General features: G+C 42.4%; 1 protein-coding gene across 12 annotated transcripts in view; it reads right to left on the minus strand.

Annotated features, from left to right (window-relative positions):
- The window catches only part of ZC3H12C (zinc finger CCCH-type containing 12C), a 46,210-nt gene that overhangs the window by 16,082 nt on the left and 7,184 nt on the right, over positions 1-22,944 (minus strand). For 7 of the 12 annotated variants that reach the window (XM_005014577.6, XM_027468605.3, XM_027468600.3 and 4 more), the window contains one exon: positions 9,047-9,813. The exons of 1 other annotated variant lie outside the window; for it this stretch is intronic. In XM_005014577.6, coding sequence (XP_005014634.2) covers positions 9,047-9,813 — 767 coding nt within the window. Of the gene's footprint in view, positions 1-9,046; positions 9,814-14,132; positions 15,104-15,129; positions 21,605-22,944 lie in introns of those variants that run through there. 4 more of the 12 variants (XM_038175578.2, XM_038175583.2, XM_072032717.1 and 1 more) reach the window with 2 other exon arrangements.

Raw genomic sequence — 22,944 nt, forward strand, 5'->3', positions numbered from 1 at the left:
ACTAAATTCCAGTGAATTCAGCACGCTGATATTACTCCAAACAATCTCCATGGTTTCAAATGGGTAAAACCACTTTTCGCTCCTTACGGTGAAGCAGCGTTTTGTTAGAGTACACTTTAGTAACAGTATGAACAGTATGTTTCTCCCCATAAATCGGATAAATCACTTCTGGAACGAAATCCTGGCCTCTCTGAAAGAAATGAAAATTCTTTCCTGCTGCTCTCGGCTGGGTTGGAATTCAAGCCACGCTGTTCAAGGCAGAGCAAGGATCAGGCAGTTCAGCTCCTCAGCTTTCTCTTGCCTAACGCAGACCTTTGAAATATTCTCACCCAGAGCATAAATTTGAAATATACGTAAACTCTACATAACAGAAATGGCAAATATATTACAATACATACAAGCTTTTCAGCATTGCTGAGCAAGGGGATTTACAGCTCACATAAGTCTTCGCATTTTTTTGCTTCTCTTCAAAGGCATGCCTAAACTAGTATCTGAATTGATAAACTCCCCCAAAAATATGAATTATTAGTGAAAAACTCTGAAAAATGTGATTAAAATTTGTTATTTTCTTCTGTTTTGTGGTTATGCCGATTTGATTCTCTGCTTTTTGTGATCTTTGAGCTTCATCAGCTTTATGATATATCATGATGAAAAGACCGAAATCATGTTAATGGTTAATTATATATTAAAAAAAAAAAAAAAAAAAAAAAAAAAACAACTCTTCCAAATATTACAAGTATTTGGAAGCTCTGGGCAGTCAGGATAACAGCAGTAGCAAATTAGCGTATTCTGCTTTGTTTCTGTTTGCCGACTGTATTTAAACTACTGCTGCAAGTTAAAGGAAAGTAAAGAATATTCCTTACGAAGTATCTATTACTCTTTCATACCCTGCATGAATGATTTCCTTTTGTTACTACCTTTATGTTTGGCCTGTCGATAGATGTGGTTTTCTTTTTAAAAGAAAAAAAAAAAGCTAGTAGTACTACACTGAACACATCCTGAGCAAAATCAGACAAGCTGATTTTGCTACCTCTGTCTAGGCTGACAGAGGTAGTAGAAAAGTGGTAAAATATCTGATGAGAACATTTTCATTTTCTCTGTTACCTTCCTAGCCCCTAGATTAGATTTTCAAGAGATTAAGTCATTGAAAGGAGTTACAGCATACTCCTAAAACCCTGACTAGTAACAACAGTTGCAAGGCTTCTGCCATGCCCTAATCCAATATTCAACCCAAAATTTGGCTCAGATTTTGAAAGCTGCAGAATACATACTAATGACATTAGAGCTGAAAGCTGTAATAAGGTCTGGGGCAATTCATACACAGGCTTTTATCTCAGTGAATTCTGTACACAACAAGATACTTCACAGGTAAAAGTCTATTTATTAAAAACCAAGAACAACAAAACTAAAACATTGATCAGTCTAGCACATTTAGAGACAATTTTCTTAAATTTAGAGGATTTTCTTCCATCATGTCATAGGGGGAAAGCAGTCCACAAGAGAGATAAGAATTTCCACCCTGGATGAGTGACTCATTAGCCTGGCAGGCTGGTTTTATCGCTAACCTCATCCCTCCTCGCCTCCCTTTTATTATTACTTCTATTATTTTAAATTTTGTTATGAAGCTCCACCAATTTCCTGACCAGAGTAATAATTTGTTCCAAAGTATTTCTCAATAACCTGAACCTTCCATCCTGCTCCTTATCTGCATTTTGCTGCAGATGTGAAATGGATCAAACAGTTTACAAATTTTTTCTCCCATTAGGCCAAATGACTGCAGGGCTTTGAAGTCTTTAAGGAAAAATGTCCTTGTCTCAAAAGCCTGTATGAAAACGCCACTTCAGCTGCAGGATTTCCAGTGCTGGGGCACTCTCAGGAGCACGGCAAGCGTTGGCACCAGCCAGACACGCATACGGGTGCATGACCGAGCCAGTCATGCACTCAGCAGTCAGAGTTCAAAAGAGACAACGAGAAGTTACACTCAGAGCTGCCAGCAACAGGCTCCCATCCACATGATCGTTACTTGTTGGAAAAATATTTTTATCTATTGCTTAAAGCGGCTTCTCAAAATAATTTAAGAAACAAGTCAGATCATGGGGAAAAGGCTGCTTTAGTGCCGCATTGGTGCCGGTGCCACTGAGGGATGAACATCTCTTTAACCAGTGCTGTTGTGGCTACTGAGCTCAGCAGCAGAGTCTGAGAAGAGGCTAATGCAGCTGAATTGTTGGTTAATTATCATAATATATAAGCAGTTTAACTGCTAGATGGAAGCTACATCTGGCATAGAGGAGACAAAAACAATCCTCCTTTGGTTGACACTGCATGAAGATTTGCAGCTGTGGAAAAACTACACAGAGCAGGTATCAGCAAACCTTTTACTACAGCCAAATGACCTACAATGCGATTAGCACATGTGGAGAGGACTCAGATACCTAAACAGAGATACCCAAAGGTGCCTCAGCCAGCACTGGGCATCTCCTGCACATCCTCCTGCTGAATGTCCCTCCTGAATAGCACTGGGACTGTCATACCTGCCAGGTGTGGATGTGCATTTCTGATACTGCGGAGCGCTGGAAGCAAGGCTGGGCAGGAAAGCTGTAAGAAAACTGTACAATTTCTGCCTTTCGTAAGTGGGAGCACATTTAACTAAAACCCAAAAAGCCAGCATCTTCCTCTCCCACAGAAAAGTTAGGTATGCAATGGATATCTCAAGTGGCCCTGTCCTTGTGCAAAGATGTACAACCAATACAGGTTGGGGTTTTCCCAAAGGGGAAGCTGAAGTTCAATGCCTACATCATCTTAGAATCCTAAGGGTAAAGGTTTCAGAAAAACGTAATTACTCAGAATAAGATTCACTGATTTTAACCAGCAAACCCACATGACACATGATCAAAACTTCAGTTCCTTCTCCTATGTAATTCTGAAAGTGGTTGAATAAAAATTCTAATACAGCCAATTACATGCTTACCATTCTTGTCTTCATGTTGCTTTCACCGTTAAGCACAGCAACAAGGATCAGACTTTCTTGTCTGTATGTTTTCAGCACAAAGTCTTATGTACATTTACATAAAACCTGTAACTCATTCTCCCTGTCAGTAAAGAAAGCGAAGGCACCCACAGCTGCCTTGTAAAGGTAACAAACATGGGACAGAAGCACATAAATTACACAGTGAAGGTTTTGCAATTGTCTTTGTAACTAACAACACTGTTCCTTACCCTGTACTCTTGCTGGCAAAAGGCTGACTTTGATTCCAGCAAAGAAAAGCATCACAGCAGTAACTAATTTTAGGCAATTTTCAGAGTCCCAACCTTATCCTTGAAAAGGACAAGCAAAGGAAAAGGACTGTGTCAAATATGCTGCAGCATATTTTCTCTCTTCAGAAGGAACTCTCTGAACCTCTGCGGTAGAGCCTTAAAAGGAAGGGGCAAAAACCCTTCAAACCCTTGTCTCTGCCATCTTATGGAGAAACAGGACCTTCTCCCTTCCACTCCAGACAAGGCAGCATGGGATGCACAAAAAGTGGATCCAGGAGAGACAGCAGACACGGGGGTGAAGAGCTGATGATCGGTAGTTAGATGGGCAAAGATTACGTTCCTTTGTCTACCTCTGTTAAGTAAATGAAAAATTTAGGTTAGCTTAAAGGTTCAGATGAGGATACAGAACTACTGTGGACTGAAACGTGTCATCTGTATAGTATCTGCTGTGCAGTTTGCGCTAAGTAAGGTGCTGAGTGAATTTCTATATAGTGAACAAATGCTTTTCGTACTCTTGTGGACTAAAACTCTAAATTACAGTTGTGCATTACAATGCATACAAACTAGAGAACTATTCTACAGCATGGTCACATCTACCCAGCTCTCTGCAGTGCCAGTGTACATCACTGCACAGCTACGGTACGAGTGAATCCCAGGTTTCTACCCCGCAGTCCAGCCTCACTCTCAGTTGTAGTAAACGTACAGCAAGAGCTCTACACCTGCTCTAGGGGATTATCCAGTCTACTCTTCAGCTCTGATTTTAAATTTAGGGACATGCACACACGAGTCAGTCTCATCTGTAAGATTTTTCTAAGAAAAGAGTATGTGTTTGTGATTTGAAAGGGGGGGGGGGAAGATTGCTTTGTTTTTACACTTCAACCAATTTTTTAGACAATATTGGAGCATTACAATATGAAAGACACACGATGCATCTTACCGTTCTTGGTTCAAGGCACGAATGACAAGCAATGCCACCTCAAAGTGTAAGGAAAGATTTTCCAAGCATTACTGAATGACTGGAAGCCCACTGCAGTAAGAGAGGGTTAGCAAGCTTGCTAAAGCAGCTTGTCTGGAGCAGCCACCAGACTAGACCGGCACCTAGACCAGCCAGAGTGAGTTATTCTGGCCCAAACCTGGATCTATGCTGCCCTTTATCCCCAAGGGACTTACAAATCTACCCACCATCACTTGGCTTTATGCAACCAGCTACACGAATATGAACATCCAGCCACATAATCAGGCAAGTCCTTCCTCCTTTGTTTCAGACCTAGCTGTTTGCCCAACCACCAAGACATCTGGCTTCATTTACAGGTCTAATGGAAAAAATAACCCTAATTTAGGAGAAAAAGAAGTCAGAAGGGAAGCTGAATCAACTCAGCTTGCAGCTGTGCTGTCACTAGATGAGACGCAGGGAGGGAAGCATCACTTTCAGGCTCACCTCTCACTGACAGAAAGCCACCCCGTGTCCCTCCCTGGATGTGTTGTGCAATCACGTCCCTAGACACGAGAGACAGGGCTGCATGCAATCTCTGATGCTTCCAGAAGAGGACAGCTGTCTCACCCCACTTGTATTATTGGGCACTGCTCACCTCATCCTTCACCAGAACACCTCCCTCCGTCCCCTTTACACCAAACTGATCCCTTAAAGGAAAGCAAACAGTTCTTTTTTAGAGTAATTATAATAGCAAATCATTATGTCCATGTCTTATGACAACAGAGGGATAAGAATATAGCTCAGCCTACCCATTCCTGTCAGAACATAAGAGAAAACCCCCTAGACTAGCTATGGTCTTGCTTTTCCTGCTTGCAGCTCCAAAGTGGGCTAGTTGGCAGCAGCCTGGAAAAGCAAAGAGGAAAGAAAAAAGACTGTGCCAGTTCACAGGTGTTAGGTACTCATAACAGTACCCTGGACATACAGAGATACAGAAATTTGAGTAAGATCATCTGAGCTGCAGGAGAACTCCTCTATCTTATATACAAACCAACAACATTCAAAGCAGTGGGAAAAAGCTGAACTCCTTCAAGTATGTTAAGTACCTATTACCTATTTTCTCAAAAGGGAGAGGAGCCTGAAGATGGAATCTGCTTGGCCAAGCAGAACAAGCACATCTTTGCCAACTGGCTGAACAAAGCAGAACAAAAATGTCTTTGCCATCAGGCTGGCCAGAACTGCACAAGGCATGAGCAACCCAGAAGTTTCTAGAGTGCATTGATAACTTAACACTGCTGACTAAGGAACCAACATGGGAACCTTGCTGGATCTCATACTTACAAACAAGAACTGGTCAGGGATGTGAAGGTCAGGGGCAGCCTTGGCTGAAGTGACCTGAGTAGTGTTCAGGGCCTTTGAAGAAAAAGCAATGGAAAAAGCAGGATCATAACCCTGGACTTCAGGAGAGCAGACACTACCCTGTTCAGAAGAATCCCATGGGATATGGCTCTGGGGAGAAGAGGCAAGTACCTTGTGACAAAAGATGTGGAAAAGCTGAAGGTACTCAATGCTTTCTTTACCTTGGTCTTTACTGGAAAGATCTGCCTTCAGGAATCTTGGTCCAAGGAAAGTCTGGAGCAAGGAAGGCTTCTCCTTGGCAGAGCTCAAGGAACACTGGACATTCCCAAACCACTGGGTCCTGACAGGATGCACTCAGCAGTGCTGGTTGATGACACTGTGAGGCCACTCTTGGTAACCTCTGAAAGGTCCTGGTGAATGTGGATGTTCCTGACGACTGGTAGAGAAATGGGCCAACAGGAACATCAGCAAGTTCAACACACAGAAACGCCAATCCTACAGCTGGGAAGAAATAACCCCAGACATCAGTACAGACTGGGGGCCACCAAGTATAAAAGCAACTCTGAGAAGAATGACGCTGGGGCTTCTGGTGTGCACCAAGCTGGCCACGAGCCAGCAGTGTGCCTTTGTAGCATGGAAGACCATCAGAGTCCTTGGCTGTATTTAGGAAAAGTGTTGCCAGCAGGTTGAAGGAGGTGATCCTGCTCTGCTTAGTCCTTGCGAGACACATCTGGTGCTGGGTTCAGTGCTGGGCTCCCCCGTATAAGAATAGATATGGGCATACTGGAGCAAGCCCAGTGAATGGCAACAAAGATAATTAAGGGACTGGAGCATCTGTCACACCAGGAGAGGCTGACAGAGCTGGGACTGGTGAACAGAAGGCTCGGGGAGATCTTATCCATATGTATAAATACCTTATAGGGAGAGAATAAAGACGACTGAAACAGACTTCTCAGTGGTGACCAGTGACAGTACAATAGGCAGTGAGCACTAACAAAAATAGAAGAAATTTTGTCGAAACATAAAAAAAACAAAAAAAAACAAAAAAAAACAACTTCCTTATAGTGAGGGCATTCAAACACTGGCCCAGAGGACATGTGTAATCTCCACCCTTAAACACATCTGAAACCCAACTGGACATGGCCTAGAATTGACACTGCTCCATGCAGGGGACTGGACTGGAAAACCTCAATAAGTCCCTTCCAAACTCAATGATTCTATCATATAAAGTTGGTGAAAAAGAAGTAAAGAGCTGTTAATTGGGTTCTTAGGTATAGGCTAAATCAGTTAATTAATAGTTTTTCTATTTCAAGGCCCCATAGCATGCACCGGATGGACTCACATTTGGCCCATTTTATGTAGGCAGTCAAGGAAGTAACTGAGAATAGGAAGTCATAGCCTTATTCAGGTAATAGTTGAATAAACATCAGGAAAAAGTGACTGATCTGGAGCTACTGGAATCTGTTGGGTGCAGTTAATGGGAGTAGTTGCACCTAAGTTCAGGCATCACGTCTGAACTAACACACAAGTGTTTTGGATTTCTGTAAAAGGCAGTTCAAATCCATTTTAGCATCAGAACAGCGTTTGTTCAACTGGACATAACTCCTTTACAACTCAAGTCAAACAAGACTACGAATGACTCATCACATAGAAAAAACTAGGAATGCCCCATTTAGAAAGAAGTACTACAGAGTCACAGAATATCCTGAGTTGGAAGGGTCCCACAAGGACCATTGACTCAAACTCCTGGTTCCACACAGGAGCTCTCAAAAATCACACCAGACATCTGTGAGCATTAACCAAATGCCTCTTGAACTCCTTCAGGCTTGGTGCTGTGACCACTGCCCCAGGGAGCCTGTCCCAGTGCCCGAGCACCCTCTGCGTGCAGACCCTTTCCCTAACCCCCAGCCTGACCCTCCCCTGTCCCAGCTCCATGCCGTTCCCTCAGGTCCTGTCGCTGTCCCCAGAGAGCAGAGCTCAGCACCTGCCCCTCCGCTCCCCTCGTGAGGGAGCTGCAGGCCGCCATGAGGCCTCCCCTCAGCCTGCTCTGCTCGGGGCTGAGCAAACCAAGGGACCTCAGCCGCTCCTCATATGTCTCTGGACCCTTCACCATCTTTGTAGTCCTCCTTTGGATGCTCTCTAATAGTTTTATGTCCTTCTTGTATTGTGGTGCCCCAAACAGCTCGCAGTACTTGAGGCTGAGGCGGCACCAGTGCAAGCAGAGTGGGACAATCCCTCCTGTCGACTGGCTAGCTTCATGCTCCCCTGGCTACCAGGACACACTGCTGGCTCATTCAATTTGCTGTTGACCAAAACACCCAAATCCCTTTTGTCCCCAAGCCTGTACGTACAGGCAGGGTTGCTCCATCCCATGCACAGAATCCATCTCTTGCTCTTGTTGAACTTCATACTGTCGGTGATCGCCCATTTCTCTCATTTGTCAAGATGTCTCTGCAAGGCCTCTCTACCTTCAATGAAGTCAGCAGCTCCTCCCAATTTAGTACCACCTGCAAGCTTACTCAAAACACCTTCAAGTCCTTTTGTCAAGTCCATTTATGAAAACATTAAAGAGAACTGGCCCTAAAATGGAGCCCTGGGAAACCCCACTAGCGACATACAGCCTTTATCCCACAAGAGTCTTGCACCAACTTTTATTGCTATGTTAATATAACCACATTAGTTCATTAGGAGACTAAAAATGTCCTTCTAAACTCTGCTGCCAGTAATCAGATAATCCCTATGAATTACCTAATTAGTTACTAATCAATTTGTCACTTAATCATTTACATAGCCGTAAAAACCATCTCTGAGCATCTCTCTGCCATTTCCTTCTCTCTAATCACTGAGGAAACACAAACCTCCTGCCTCCCCCCAGACACGTCTCTTGCTGTGCACCTAGACGAGTGGGGTCAGAATGGGTGACTGCTGCAGGTAGGTGCATCTCCCACAGGCACGTCAGTGAAAGTCTAAAGATGCAGTTATCTCAGAATTTAACAGTAAAGTCTAGCTCCAAATCTGATAACCCACACTCAGATTTTACAGATAGATCACTTATCACATGAACCTACCGAGGAAAAGTATCCCTTAAACCACTCTCTTCTAAGTCACTTACTGTTTTATAATCTTAAAGAATCTTTACTTTGACGTCTTGTAAGTAACCGGATACAGCAATTACTCATAGCAATGGTGCCTAATAAGGATTTTTTTTTAACTATATCAGAAGTTAATTGACTGGCAGTGGGAAGGAGAGATTTGATAGCTGTGTACACAGGGAGATTGACATAGTTAACCTACAGTTATTTTAACAGCAAGTACAAACCACTGAACTCTTAAAGACCTCCAGCCTTATTACAAGATCGGCACACTGTGTGGTTGAGGAAGAAGCTTGCAAAAGAACCTGCACACAGTTTTAGGCAATTATACAGAACATCAGTGCTTGAACTGGACAAGGTAATTCTGTTTCCATTTAAAAACAAAAGGAAAAGCTTCATGGTCACATACCTCATTGCAACATTGCTGCCATCAATAACTATTGGCCTCAGGTTGTCACCATCCTCCATCACATCCTCCTGCAGCGGAGATTCTGACCTCTGAGACTCTATGGAAGACGCTTCACGCATTATACTAGTGTTAGCATTAGTTACAGACTGATCAGTCTCAGTTTTATTCCCAAGTTTGACAAGTTCTCCCAAAATATCGTTTATTAAAGCATCAGTACCAAGTTTATTTAGTACAAGTTGAACCTGCTCTTCAGAGTAACCCAACTTAAGTGCAAACTCCAGTTTGGTTTGATATTCTTTCACCACATCAGGGGGCTTTTTGACTTCCTTCGGTACTATCTGAGCCTCTTCTATCCTAAAGTCTTGCAAGATTTCATTTCTTTTTAGAATATGAGGCTCTAAGCAAGGAGATCGGCACAGCTGTCGGTGAGTCTTAGGCAATAAATGTGATTCTGATGCAGAATTATTCAGTTTCTCTGAATCATTATCAGAATTTGTGCTTTCTTCAGAGTCACAACTGGAGCTTCCTGAAGTCTCTTCAGATGCCTCCTTGACTACATCTTCTTTCCTAGAATTAACCTTATCCATCGTTGGCTTCTCCGCCATCGACCAAGGTACAATTGCATTTATTTGTGTGCCAGTGCTCCCCACATAAAGATGGCCTAAGTCATGCCCCAGGTGATCCTTCAAGCCCATGAAGCTGCTGCATGTACTTGACTCCACTTTGCTGTTTTTCTTGTATTCCTGAATATAAAGTGTTCCGTATTCCTGAAGAGAGAACAAAAATGTTGCAACTGGTTACACATCTTACTTGTTTTGTATTTTCTTCCTGCTTCCTTGGAACTGCACTTACTGTCTCCCAGAAATGAAATATGACTTATTTTTTAAACATGGAAAACTTTTTTTGGGAAAAAACAACAAAAATTAATAAGGAATAAATGTAGGTAAGCTGACTAACAACTGTTTTCCGAATGTATGAAATGCTTTTACTTAATCATTTCTAGAAATGTAAAAGAATAGGAAAGTTTATATAGTTTATGAAAATAAATAGTTTAATGAAAGAATAGTAAACCAAACAAGTTTTTTTATTGTAAGTCGGAATTCGTCAAGAGCTAAAGGTACCTAGGTATTTCTTCTAACTATAGACAAAACTGCAACAACAACAAAAAAATGCACCTATACAAGTACTATAAAAACCTTTTAAACTAAGTAGCTTAGATTCTCTGTTGAATAGAAATTAGCATAATACTAGATTACCTGGCTTATTAGGCAAATAGAAGACACTAGCATAAACAAAAGTTATTAGTAACATAAAAATAAGAAACTTATTGGCCCTAAAATACACTATCGGTTAAACTAAATACACTCAAGCTATTTCTGAACTCTTTCATAAAGTGATAATTAAGTGAAGAAAGGCTAATTGCTCTCAGAGTACTGCATTGCTAACATATATAGGATGTAGAGGCATGGATTGATCTAATGGCCAATAAAGCCAATGGAAATCCTTGCACTGATCACACCAGGCTATTCATCAAGCCAGTAAGGCAATGAAATTAAATGCTAATTTCAACTCTTGGACTTGACTTGTGCAAGCCTTTTGCTGGATCAAACTAAATATATCGAAAGAAGTCACATAGGAAGAATGGAAAAAAAAAAGTTGCAGTTTTCTGGACTTTGTACACTTGCTGCACCAGTTTTTCTGGAGGTATTTCGTATAACAGTTATACAGAAGTTAGCTGCCCATTTCATCACAAAGATTACTTCCACAATCTATACTTCTAAAGATAGCTTGCGACCTCTTTCCCGTATTTTGTTCTTTTAGAAGAATTTAGATGGGAATTTTTACTAACTGCTTCAACTAAAAAAGGAAAAGACTTCTCATAAATGACAACGGTCAATATGAAGCAATTGTGCTGCAAGGTTACGATAAAATAATAATAAAAAAAACATCAAGGGAAGACTATGAAATAAAGAGTTCGTTCACACTTCATCTTACAAGGCAGAATACAAGAGTAAGATGTAGACTCAAGGGATTTCACTTGAACTTGACAAAGACAGTACAGACACAAACTTCATTAAAGAAGTTATATTGAGAAAAAAACATTATGCTAAGCAGAATCCCTTGATCTACACTAATACAAGTTACTGATACATCCCACAAAGAGCCAACATCTCTGACAGCAAGTACATTAACTCTCCTATTTCCTTACAGGGGAGCATTTAAGAATAACCCAGTGTTTTTTAAATACAGTGTACGTTCTTCTTCTAGGGATAAAGATCTGGGTGCACATGAGCAATTCATCCAGGCTGGCCTTAAGACTAAAGGGAATCAACCAAGGAAACCAGCCCCTGATTTAATCACAGAGCATCCCAAAGGCACTTAATGCTAAGATATCATTGCTGGGGTGGAGATTTCATTAACTGAATAAAAAAAGTTTACCTGAGAGTTTTTAGTTATAATACATAAAAAAAAATCACCAGAAGCATTTCTGTATCCAGTGCCATAATCTGGTTAAGACGGACCACTAAAAATATTCTACTTTGAAGTTTTATTTTGATCTGGCTATTAGAAGGGAGTAAGGCCACAACATTCTCCCAAACAGCTTATCAAGGAACATTACGTTCCCTTAACTTGAAGTTTTAGGATTTCAAACCATACCACAGATCAAACACAACAAGAAATTAAGAGATGAACCTATCCAACCAGTGATTTAGTAACTAATGTAATGCACTCGATAGCACAGTGATAGTAACAAATCACAGCGATATCCCAATAAAAGGATACAGTTAGAAAACCCAACGGTGTGGCCTTCATGGGACTGACCCCCTTCCCAAAAAAACAACAACAACAAAAAACTCAAACAAGGAAAACCTATTGGAAGCAAGGCTGCTAAGCAACAAGCCCTTAGTTGCTAGGATGCGCTCCTTTAACATACCATCATGAATACTAGCACGGCAAAAGAATAATTTGGTATGAACAAAAGCCCATGAAAAAGAGTGGGACTTAAGTGCGTCTGGTTTCCCCTCGGAGAACAATGCAGCTGCCAAACCAATCTGGAAGGCCCGACATCATTGTTCCCCAGCCGCAATCTGCTCTGACTCGAGGAAGTCCAGTTAATGGGCAACACTGAAAAGTTGAGCTGGCTCATGTACCGCCGCCGCAGAATGCGCTCGGATAATGGGTCGCTGCCTAAATCCGTGTACTGTGAAATGTCATTTTAGCACTCAGCTAGGAGGAGAGAGAGGCTGGGTTTTGTTTTTCCTTCTCTCCCCCCCCCTTGGAAGTGTGTGGGGGATGAGGTTGGATATTAACAGCATGGCATAAAGAAATCTTGAAGTGCCTCGATCACCAGGAGGATTTTGTTTGCTTAGTGTTAAAATAACACTTAAGTCGTTTTCCAATTCCTTCTTCGCTGAAATTTGAGTGCCTCACAGCAACTACAGTCATAACACCCTCCAGTGTGATTAAAAAACCTCATTGGCATATGAATATATCCGAAGATCAGACCTAATACGGAGCATAGTTGAGATGATTTGCACATCAACTACATACAAAAAGTGACCACAAGTTGAGCTCCGTGCATTGTTGGGAATGTATATATCACCCCCCCAGCACGAATCTGCTTTAAGTCTCCCCCGTCTCTCAAGTGTAGTTCAGATGAGGCATCCACTGCAAATCCCAAACTGAAGATTTCTGAAATAGTTGTGCTTAACAAGCAGTGTGCTATTCCTGGCATTTGGCCTATACCCTGCATGCAAACTGTACTTGTTTTCAGACCAATTTTTGCAACATCCGTGAACTTTGCACACTGTATTTGTGGTCAGCAGCATCTCTCTGACATGCTGGCCTTGGGAGCTCCCAAGGTGATGTCCCTTACAAGAGCCTTCATTAGAACCATGAAAATCAGATGTCACTGTTAAATGCTGCTGGAGTTGATTATTTTATCTTGACCTGGTTAGCGAGGAGCAACATGCCAGAATCTGTTTTTTTGGAATTCAAATTCATTCAAGCACTAGTGTACCTAGATACAGCACAATGAAGGTCAAAAAAAAAAAAAAAAAAAAAAACAAACAGAAAAGGTCACATTTATTCAAGGAGTAACATCAGATACGAAGAACTCCTTACACTCTTTATTTACAAGGAACTCTCATTATGCACATAAGGTTTTGAAGTATGTGTGCTGATACAATGCAATATAGATAACAAAAACATCCACTATGAGTTCTGACTTGACTGAGTGCCAAACAAGCAAACAAAACAGCCAAAAAAAATCGTGTCAAGAAAAGTCTGCAACTTTTGGTTATGCTGAGTAATATAACATGCTTTTATGTGTAAAGAAAAAAAAATTGTCCAAATTGGGGGTTACCAATTTAATTATAGTTACAACAATGTAACTTTTAAGAACAAACTACAGCCTGTTTGAACCTAGAGCATCTCATGCTAGATTCACTGATAATGGCCCAAAATATTGTACTATTGAGTCATTTATGAAGCATAAATGTAATATGTTGGATGAGAACTGTGCTATTACATTGTAGAATTGCATTCCTTTTTCATTTCCATTTTCATCCACTGTTCTCCACTAGCTGTTAACAACAATCAACTCATTAATTCACAGAATATTTCCATTTCTCAGAGGAATGTGGGCAAAGAGATCATCTAATCTTTTAATGCATATTCTGAATATTATTCACTTACAACTGAACATAAGAAAAGTAGTTTAATGCAAATTTCGTTCATGGAGGAAAATAACAAGGAGCAAATGGCATGTCTTGTGGCAAAGTACCAGAAATTGTGTATTCTCAAAAGAATTCAAGAGTTTCTGAAGATGCATTCTACAGTGAAATAGATCATCTTGTTTTCACACAGGAAGTTTTTTTCTAAATCTTCTAAAAAGAAAATGGGAAATATTGAAATCACAGTTTGTTGAAACACTGTAATCACTTGTCACAAAGAAGTGCATAGCTGATCAGGAAAGAAAAAATGAACGTGTGTTACTCAAATCGTAAAGATACTGCAACAATGCAAATAAAATAATGAATATGTAATAAATACCTACTGCTGTAGTTTCTATGTATTTAATTACCATTGTATTTCAGCGAGTGCTGTTGTCTGCATCATTCCACCCAACAAAGGAAGGATGTCCCATTGAACAGATTGGTTAATGCTCTGGGGCAACAGATGTCTACTGGAACTGCAGGAGACCAGCAACTGGTGGCCTGCCCATCTTCTGAAAACTTTCAATAGACTCATGCATATGTTCACACAATAGGGCATGTGGTAGAAATGCAAACCTCTTTTTAACCCTTTTATATGCTCTCTTTCCCTCCCAACTCATATATGAAGGTCTTTGTTTTTTTGTTTTGTTTTTTTCTTTACAGGATCCTTGGAACACAGGCTCATGGAGTATATAGCGCTTGTTCTTCAGCCTAACATCTGAACTCAAAACATAAAACAAAACAGATTAGAAACTTTATAAAAATAACTGTGCTAGATTTGATACACTTATGAATAGCTTTCAAAGCACAAAAGCTTTGAATGGAACATGTTCCCACCTGAGAATATCCTAATGCTCTCACAATACAGTATCTCTGCACAGCTCACAATGGAGCTCTTCCTATTTTCACGAACAGAAAAACTTACCCATTGTACGGTACAAAACAAAAAAAGTTTTCTTTCTTCTTTTAAAAGCATTTTCTACCTCTCAGAAATTAAAATAAGCAATAGCCTACTTGCAAAAAGAACGTCAAGACCCGTAACTCAAGGTTGAAACCTTCCCTTCTCCTCAAGGGGCCAGAAGGAAATTCGTTCTATGGATGGGTACTGCCTACCATTTTCAGGTTCTTGCAAATGCACTGTTTCTACTGCTTTTAAAAGTTCCTTAACAGAATGCACTGAGCTAGAAGATGACTCTTTAATATACTTAGTCTTCAGATAGATTTTTTTTTTTTAAAGAGATACCCAAAGTGTGCAAACCTCATCTGACCCAGACGCTAGCTATGCTGTCGGAGCACAAACTGACCTGCTGGAACATCAGAAAGGCGAAGCGTCCCATTGCTGCAGAGAGAAGCCCATATACTTACGTTCGCTGGGAAACACACAGACATTGGTTTCTTGTAGCTGTTCCAGAAGCAACTCCTTAACACGATTTCAGCTGCAGACTTCAGGCTAGCGAGCAGAACAATGAATGGATGAACAGATGGACCCGCAATGTCTTTGCTTAACCTATTACTGAGCGGAAGAGGAGCCAATCACAACCCGCAGCGCTCACAATTAGTTGGCCGGGCAGATGCAAGGCAACCTCCCCACCCTGCATCAGGTTTGGAGGTTTCTAAGATAAGCAAGTTGATGTCATTCGCAGGGTCTGCCCCGGGCAGCATGTGTATTAACGAGGGGTATGCAGCAACAATAGGCCATACAAAAGAGACTAGCAGGCAGCTGCTGTATGAGAGCCAGAGTCATTAGGGAGCAGGCTGCCAACAAGAAACACCTGGCTTGGGCAGACTTCGGCTTCTCCTCATTGTTTCTAATTCATGAAACAAAGAAAAGGAATTATTTTTTAAGTAGTAAAAGTTGTGAGTTCCTATGAAATTAAAAAAAAAAAATCACTCCCGAGGAATATAATCTCTTCCATCACAGAAACTAAAAGTTTTTTTTAAGGAAAAATATTGAGGTGAAATAAATCCATCAGTAGCTATGCGTGTTCCCCTTCTCTTGTTAGCAAAATTAATCATATCGGTACATTGTGCAAGAAGCTATGAAAGGAGCCCACACTAGGCACTGAAATGTATTCAGAAACCGCTTTCTGAATTTCCTGACACTTTTGTGCATCAGTCAGTAAGTGTAATAAATTTGCATTTATACACAGCTATAACAGTACTTGTGGACATATTTCAGTTTCAGCAGAAGGCAAAACTGATTAAACTAAACTCACATAATATTAATACGTGCAATAATGCACATTTTTATGCAATGGCAGCGAAACATTAGGGCACTTGATAGAAAGGCAGCAAGAAGCACCCTTTTGTTCTGGCACCACTCCTGTTTGTAACAGAACTTCTCTCCCTGTTATTTCACAGGCCTGTTCTGGATGTCAAGATCTTTCTGCTCCTTTGCAGTGATGAAATATTTGAACAGAAGTCAGCAGCTAGGCAATAGCCAGCTTCTTGTTTTTATTTTGACTGAGGTAAGCCACAATGATAACCCAAACCCAAACTCCAGTCCTGCTCCCTGCACTGCCCAATGTTTCCAATCCAACAGGCCCTAAAACAGCAGCAAGGTTTGATGTCTGATTAAAAAAGCAGAGTCATACGGCCTTCCGAATCAGAAGCTGCCACGGCTGGTAACCTCAGCACAGGCAGCTCAGTGCAGAGAAGCACGCAGCCTTGCAGAGATTCTACATTTGCAAACATTCACCTGAAGGACTGCTGGAAGAGCAAATTTTCTGAACTTCAGCATCTGTACATGGCTGAAAGCACGACTGAAAACCACAGGGTCAGCTGTCCTCCTCCTCTGCTTGGGAAGACAGGCGACCTGCCGGGAAACTTCAGCTGCGATTTAGAAGAAGTAACGAAGGCGAACAGGTTTGTGAGGCCTCTCTGGGTGATTTCCCAGAGCTTTACGTGGATGTTAGCGATTCAAGGCAGTAAACGAAACCACACTCCATCACGCTACCACCTGATGACTTTACCATACGTCCAGATACGAAACTGAAGATCGGGACCCCCAAGTTTAGTTCCTCTGCACTGTCCACTAAACACTCCCGAGAACAACAGCCAGCACCACTATTTTGGGGCTTTTGAGTCAGCGGCAGGAGGAGACTCCTCACTAATTTCTGCCACCGTGAACACAAAGACTGAGGGAAAGCTACCCACGAGCACAGTGGGAAGCCTGATCTCCAGCACTGGATTAAGCCTCTTTGCAAACAGCGAATAAAAGCAGTGATCTGAAAAAGCTAATCAGTCCCTGCTGTGGTATTTAGACTACCTCAGTCACCGGTATTGGATAACGTTAAGCATGTTAAAACTTCTGTAGGCAAAATAAGAAGCCAGTCCACTTCCCCTATGCCCAAGATCTGCCCTTAAAAGCAAGCAGGATCACTTGGTAGTCATTAGTTTAATATCTCCCTGATTAGAGCCAGGCACTTCTTCTGTGATACCAGAAATGCCTGGTTTGGCAGAGGGCATGTGAGCCACCATTTACATGCAAACTCAGAACTTCCCAGCACAGAAGTGGTGTCCTTATGGCTCCACACACACAGCTAGGACAAGAATAGGATCGGGCTTGAAAACCTACCTTCAAAATAAGGGTGTAAGTTCTGGAAGTTTATTTGCTAAGATGGGTCCCCTCAATGTCTTCTGCAGTAGCAATAAGTATAACAAACACAAACAAACAAACCACACAAAACAAACAGAAAAACCCTACACCACAAAACAACTTCCCATGCTCCAACCGCGTGTCTTCTGGGCATCAGGTCTGAGCATCGGCTGCTGGTAAATCTTCATGCTAATGCCACGCTGCTGCCCTGACTGTGACTAAACTCGGGACAATCTCAAGACTTGTGCTATATTGTTTCATTTGCATAAAGTATTCTAACAAGCTGCAGTTGCATGAATTAAGAAAACATTTTTTGCATGATGTCAGTTCCGTGAACCAGCTGCCTGGACTCGAAGAATTCTCTCGGCTCGCCCCTGAAAGAAGCTGTGCTGCCGAAGGTTTACAAAATGTCAGATCATCCCATTAAATCATGTTTGCAATGACAGCACAGCATTCATATTAAGGTTTTAACCAGTACACTAGGCTTCCTACTGGGATTGAGGGGGTCAACAAAGAAACCTCAGTAAGAAACAATGTGGATCTCCTGTCACATCTGTGACGGGCTACAATAGAATCACTCGAAAGTACACAGCGCAAATGAACAAAGAGCTCTACTTCTTCGCTAAAACCTGCAAATCCCATAACTTGACTAGCTCAGCAACCTCCTCTTACCTCATTTAAAATACAAAGAGTCACGAAGTTAAACCCCGTCGCCAAAGTACAGCATATGGCAGCTCTTCAAACTTCTGACCTTTCAAGAGGGGGAAGCTCCCAACACCTACTTCTCGTGGCTCCCACAGATCCCACAGCGTATGGCGCTCATCGGGTCTCTAATGCCGCTTGGCTGAGCAGCAGGCTACCCCAAAATCGTGAGCTGGCTGGAGGTGGGGGAATAACTCGGACTCAGAGGCAGGAGGAGAGTTGAGGAGGGCACAGAGCCAGGGGTAGGATGCTGTAGGGGTGCAGCCTCGGCTGGGAGAGGGGTGGGAAGGGAAGAGTCCCCTCCTTGGGAGAATCTGAGGGACCACGGCAGACAGAGCTGGAGCACCTAGGAAATCCAGACTGCCTAGAGAGAAGAGCTGCTGCTTTCATACAAACCTTGACATTTCAAGCACAGAGACAAAGCCTTTAAAAAAAAAGAAGTGATTGCATGCAAGCATAACGAGTGGTCACTCTGTAACTCCCAGGCTACAGTTGCAGCAATTGGATGATTTGCCTACCAATGCATTTCATTATCTTTTATTGTAGAACTTTATGCTAAGTCTCCAGTAATAACTGATGTATTTGCAAGAAACTGAACAAGTTAAATCAAGCACATAACACTGCCTTTATGAAACTGAGACAAAGGTTGTATGCTAAGACAAAGCTCACTGCTGTGCCATTGCAAAATATCCTATGTTCACTGCTGTACTTGGAAGCTGCAAGGGAAATGCTTTTATTCCAAACAATGAGGTGGAAATAGGTGTTCAAGACTGGGCTGGATGGGACTTGGAGCAACGTGATCCAGTGGGTGGCATCCCTGCCCATGGCAGGGGGCTGGAACTGGATGGTCTGTCAGGTCCCCTCCAACCTGGGCCATCCTATGGTATGATGCCACGAAATGCAGCAGAAATTCCTCTTCACCAGTCCGTGTCTTGAGTGATGCCAAGTATCTCAAGCTCAGCACTCGGAGAGAAGGATGCTTAGGTTGGAGAAATGGTGAAGTGGTACTCTAGACGCTATCTACACGTGGCCACAAAACAAACAAACAAAAAACCACCGCCACTCTTACAGCCACACAGAGAACTAACCAGCCAGTAAAAACCCCCTAGAATTCAGAAACACAACCGATGTTATGATAAAGATGAGTAATGCTCTGCCTAGAGAAAATAGCTAGCCTGCAAAACAAATATTTTTAAAGCATCAATTGCATTTTAAAGTGCAATATGATTTCTCCATAGAAATATACATAAAAACACTTTCAAATGCAAAAAACTGAGTGGCAAAGAGTTACTTTTATTTTGGAAAGACAACTAAAGATGCCTGTAGTTATCCTTTAACAAGGCAGGGATGCGCTTTCCACCAGGCCACCATCCTAAGAGGTCAATGAGTTCCCAGTGTAAGCCTATTAGATCACCAGTATTGACAGCATGCAAGACTTGAGCAAGCTGTTGCTCAATTCATCACATCCTCTAATATGTTTTAAAGAGAAGAGCAAAAACTTAAGCTTTTTCTTTTCCAGAAGTAGCAATTATTTCTTTGCTGACCATGCAGATGAACAGCTGCAGTCTTTCCTCATCTGTGGGTAGACAAAGGCCGTGACCACAGGCTGTTTGCCATGAGATGACTTGGTGCCCACATGCAGCTGCCCCCAAATACTGCTGCCTGCTTAAGGAGGCCGACGGGCTCGAGCCCAACCAGCCAGCTGAGCAGAAAGAACAGAGCAGAGACACTGCAGTCACCCCACAGCCCCTCTGGGCAGCCCGTGCCAGGGCTCCGTCACCCGCCCAGCACAGCAGTGCTGCCTGGTGCTCAGAGGGAGCCTCCTGGGTGCCCGGCTGTGCCCATGGCCTCCTGTCCTGGCACTGGGCACCACTGAGCAGAGCCTGGCTCCGGCCTCTCTGCACCCTGCCTTCAGGGATTTAGGGACACGGATGAGATCTCACAACCACATCACACATGACCACACCTGCATAAATAAAGCAGTGCTTGCACACACACACGGCACAGCCACAGAAGTCCTGCTTCCAAGAAGAGTAAGTCAGGTGACCAGAAATTCTTGGTGTTTTGGGGAAACAGATACACAAGAGCAATCCAAACTGTATCAGGAAAGTGTTCTCCTTTACGGGATGCAAATGTAATTTCACCATTCCCACTGTTTGGCCACTCAAGATTTAATTTCGCAACCATGCCTGTAGAAGAGGATCCTTTCACTCCCTGTTCAGATACAGCCATGAGTAAAACCCACCAATCCTGCGGACATTGCTTTAGGATTGTTCCCTCAGTTACAGTCTCCTGAGGGAGAGGATTTTTTTTTTCCCCTCTTAAAAAAAAATGCAAATATCATGGAAAAATACAACAGCTGCCACTAGTGCTGAGGGTAAGTTCAGAAGCTTTCTTTAGAAATGCACTGTAATCTAGTATCTTGTATTTATTTCTGCTCTTTTTGGTGATGCAAGAATATGTTGTTATTAAGGAAATTACCCGGATTAAAAATCCTTTAAAAAAAAGGACAGAAAAATCACCTGTCTGGTTACCAAATTCCAGTCTGTAGCCACTTAAGGGTCTATCCCATTCTACTTTTACACAGCTTGCTAAAGGAAACCAAGAAAAGCAGCTTCCAACCTGCGCCTTCCAGCTCTACCAGTCAGTTTTTCCTCCAGATTGCAAACCACGATGTCGAAAGCCCCCTGCCACGCAGCAGGGTGGCTGCTGATCAGCTGCTCCCATCCACACCAGGGCAGCACGGAACACGCAGGTTTCTGCCACAAACTGGATGACGACAATTAGTTTAAGATCATTGCCAGAGGACATAGTTTCATTCCTTCCTTATTTTGATTTATTTACTCGTGAATTGAGGCAGAGACACCGACAAACAAATCCCTCTGGAGAGGAGAGAGGAGTTTCCGGTGGTACACGTTGGGGATTCGATCTCTTCCCACTTCCAGAATGAGTCACGCTGTCTGGGTGCTTTCTGAACGTGAAAATCTGAACTGTCTAATTAACTTTCCTTGTGACAATATTGGGCGGCCAGACAATGCCTACAACTGTACAAAGTGTACGCCGTCATGCTTAGCAAAGTACTTTTATTCAAATTTGTTCTGTCAGAAGAAAATCCGCTAACAAAACTAACATGGTTAAGTGGGGAAAAAAAAAAAAGTATTGTCTTCATTTAAATACAAATTTCAGAGACTTCGCTAGTCAACCTAACATCTTTTATCTGTGCCATGCTATTATTAAGAGTTTGAAAGGAGTGTCAGAGGAAAATAGGCTTCTCAAACTGTCTAGCGACACGGGCAGGTTGTGTTTCAGGTCATGCTGCTGGCAAGAGAGCTCCTTAATCTCCAGGGTTCCTGGACAGAGTTCAAGGTGTTGGTTGGACTCTGTGTAGCCCTAAATGGCTTCACAGGGCTATGCTTATTTGAGAGACAATTCCTGTGCCTGTACCACGCTGCTGCAGTTGTCATTTTGGACTGGAGCCTTCTCCGAGGGAGCTGCCAGCAGCGGATTTTCTGCAAGACTTTCAACTTTACAATTCACTCTCTACAGGGATGAAAAAGCCAAAAACAACATGTTAAGGTTCAAATTTTTTCCTCAGATTTTTAAAGTAAAGAATTAAGAAAGAGAAAGCAAATGTGGTTTGTTGAGACACACTTGGTATATAATTCTTCCCTGCTTTCTGGGGAATCTTTTAATAGCACTGACAAGTAGTAACAATAGCCAGATCATATAGTAAGCAGCTTACTGTAGCTGCAAACCCAAGTTCAAAAAGAAATAAAGAGGAAATAACTACCCAATCTGATTACCTGTCATCTAGGTAAGGATTTTCTTCAGGTCGCTGTATCCCAGAAATCAGGAGAACCGACCGGGAACTCCACACACTAAGCTGCAGACACCAATCTTTGAAATCCTAATTTTACGTATTAATAAAAATTTGGCCACTTTTGTTTAATAACCTAATATATCAGAAAGAGACAAACCATCTGGTAGTGATTTTAAACAATCTTTGTAGGAGTTCAAAGTTGCAGATTCATTTTGTTCTAAGCTCAGAAGGTTGCAACTTTTGAATTAGAAATGAACATTGCAGACCAGGTTTCCTCTATGTTTAGTCCCCACTTTATCATTTTATTTTTAAAATTGGAAAGCAAACCAGATTTTTGTCCTGTGAGTGAATACCTGTGCATATTCCTTCATTAAAGTTAATACATTTTGATTCTTTTTGGCTCCCCGAGCTCACATTTTCCTTTCCTGAGTTCCACCCTCATACAATGAGTGATGCTGCCTTTAGAATTAAACAATTTAGCTTGGAAGGGATCTCCAAAGGTCAACTAGTTCACCAAATCCCACAAAACTCTAAGCAAGGGCAACTACAGCAGGTCGCTCGGCACCTTTCCCAGTCAAGCTTCCAGTCAATTTCCAGGGCTGGATATCCCACAGCCTCCCTAAGCACCTACCCAAGCGTTTAAATGCTCTCATGGGGAGAACATTTCTCTTTATGGCTAGCGAGAATTTCTTCCCTGTGACTTGTGACTGCTGGCTGTTGTCCTTCTGGTCCATTCCTCTACATGGAGCATTTCTGTCTTCTCCACACCCTCAGGTTATACAGCTGAAGAGAGCCATAAGACTCCTGAGCCTTCTCTTACCAAGGCCACAGAAATTCGGGTTTCTCAGCCTCTCCTCGTATGTGAGGTATTTCAGCCCCCTGCACATCCCTGGAGCTGCCTTCTGGATTTGCTCCAGTCAGTCCACGTCCCCCATCCTTCAGAGACCAAACCTGGGCATGGCGCTCTAAGGGTGATGTCCCGAGTGCCAACAGGAGGCAGACAACCACCCCGTGCATCTGCTGGCTGTGCTCTTGCTAACGCAGCACGCTTGGCCTTAGG

The sequence above is a fragment of the Anas platyrhynchos genome, chromosome 1 (genome assembly GCF_047663525.1).
Source record: "Anas platyrhynchos isolate ZD024472 breed Pekin duck chromosome 1, IASCAAS_PekinDuck_T2T, whole genome shotgun sequence".
In the NCBI taxonomy this organism is placed as follows: Eukaryota; Metazoa; Chordata; class Aves; order Anseriformes; family Anatidae; genus Anas; species Anas platyrhynchos.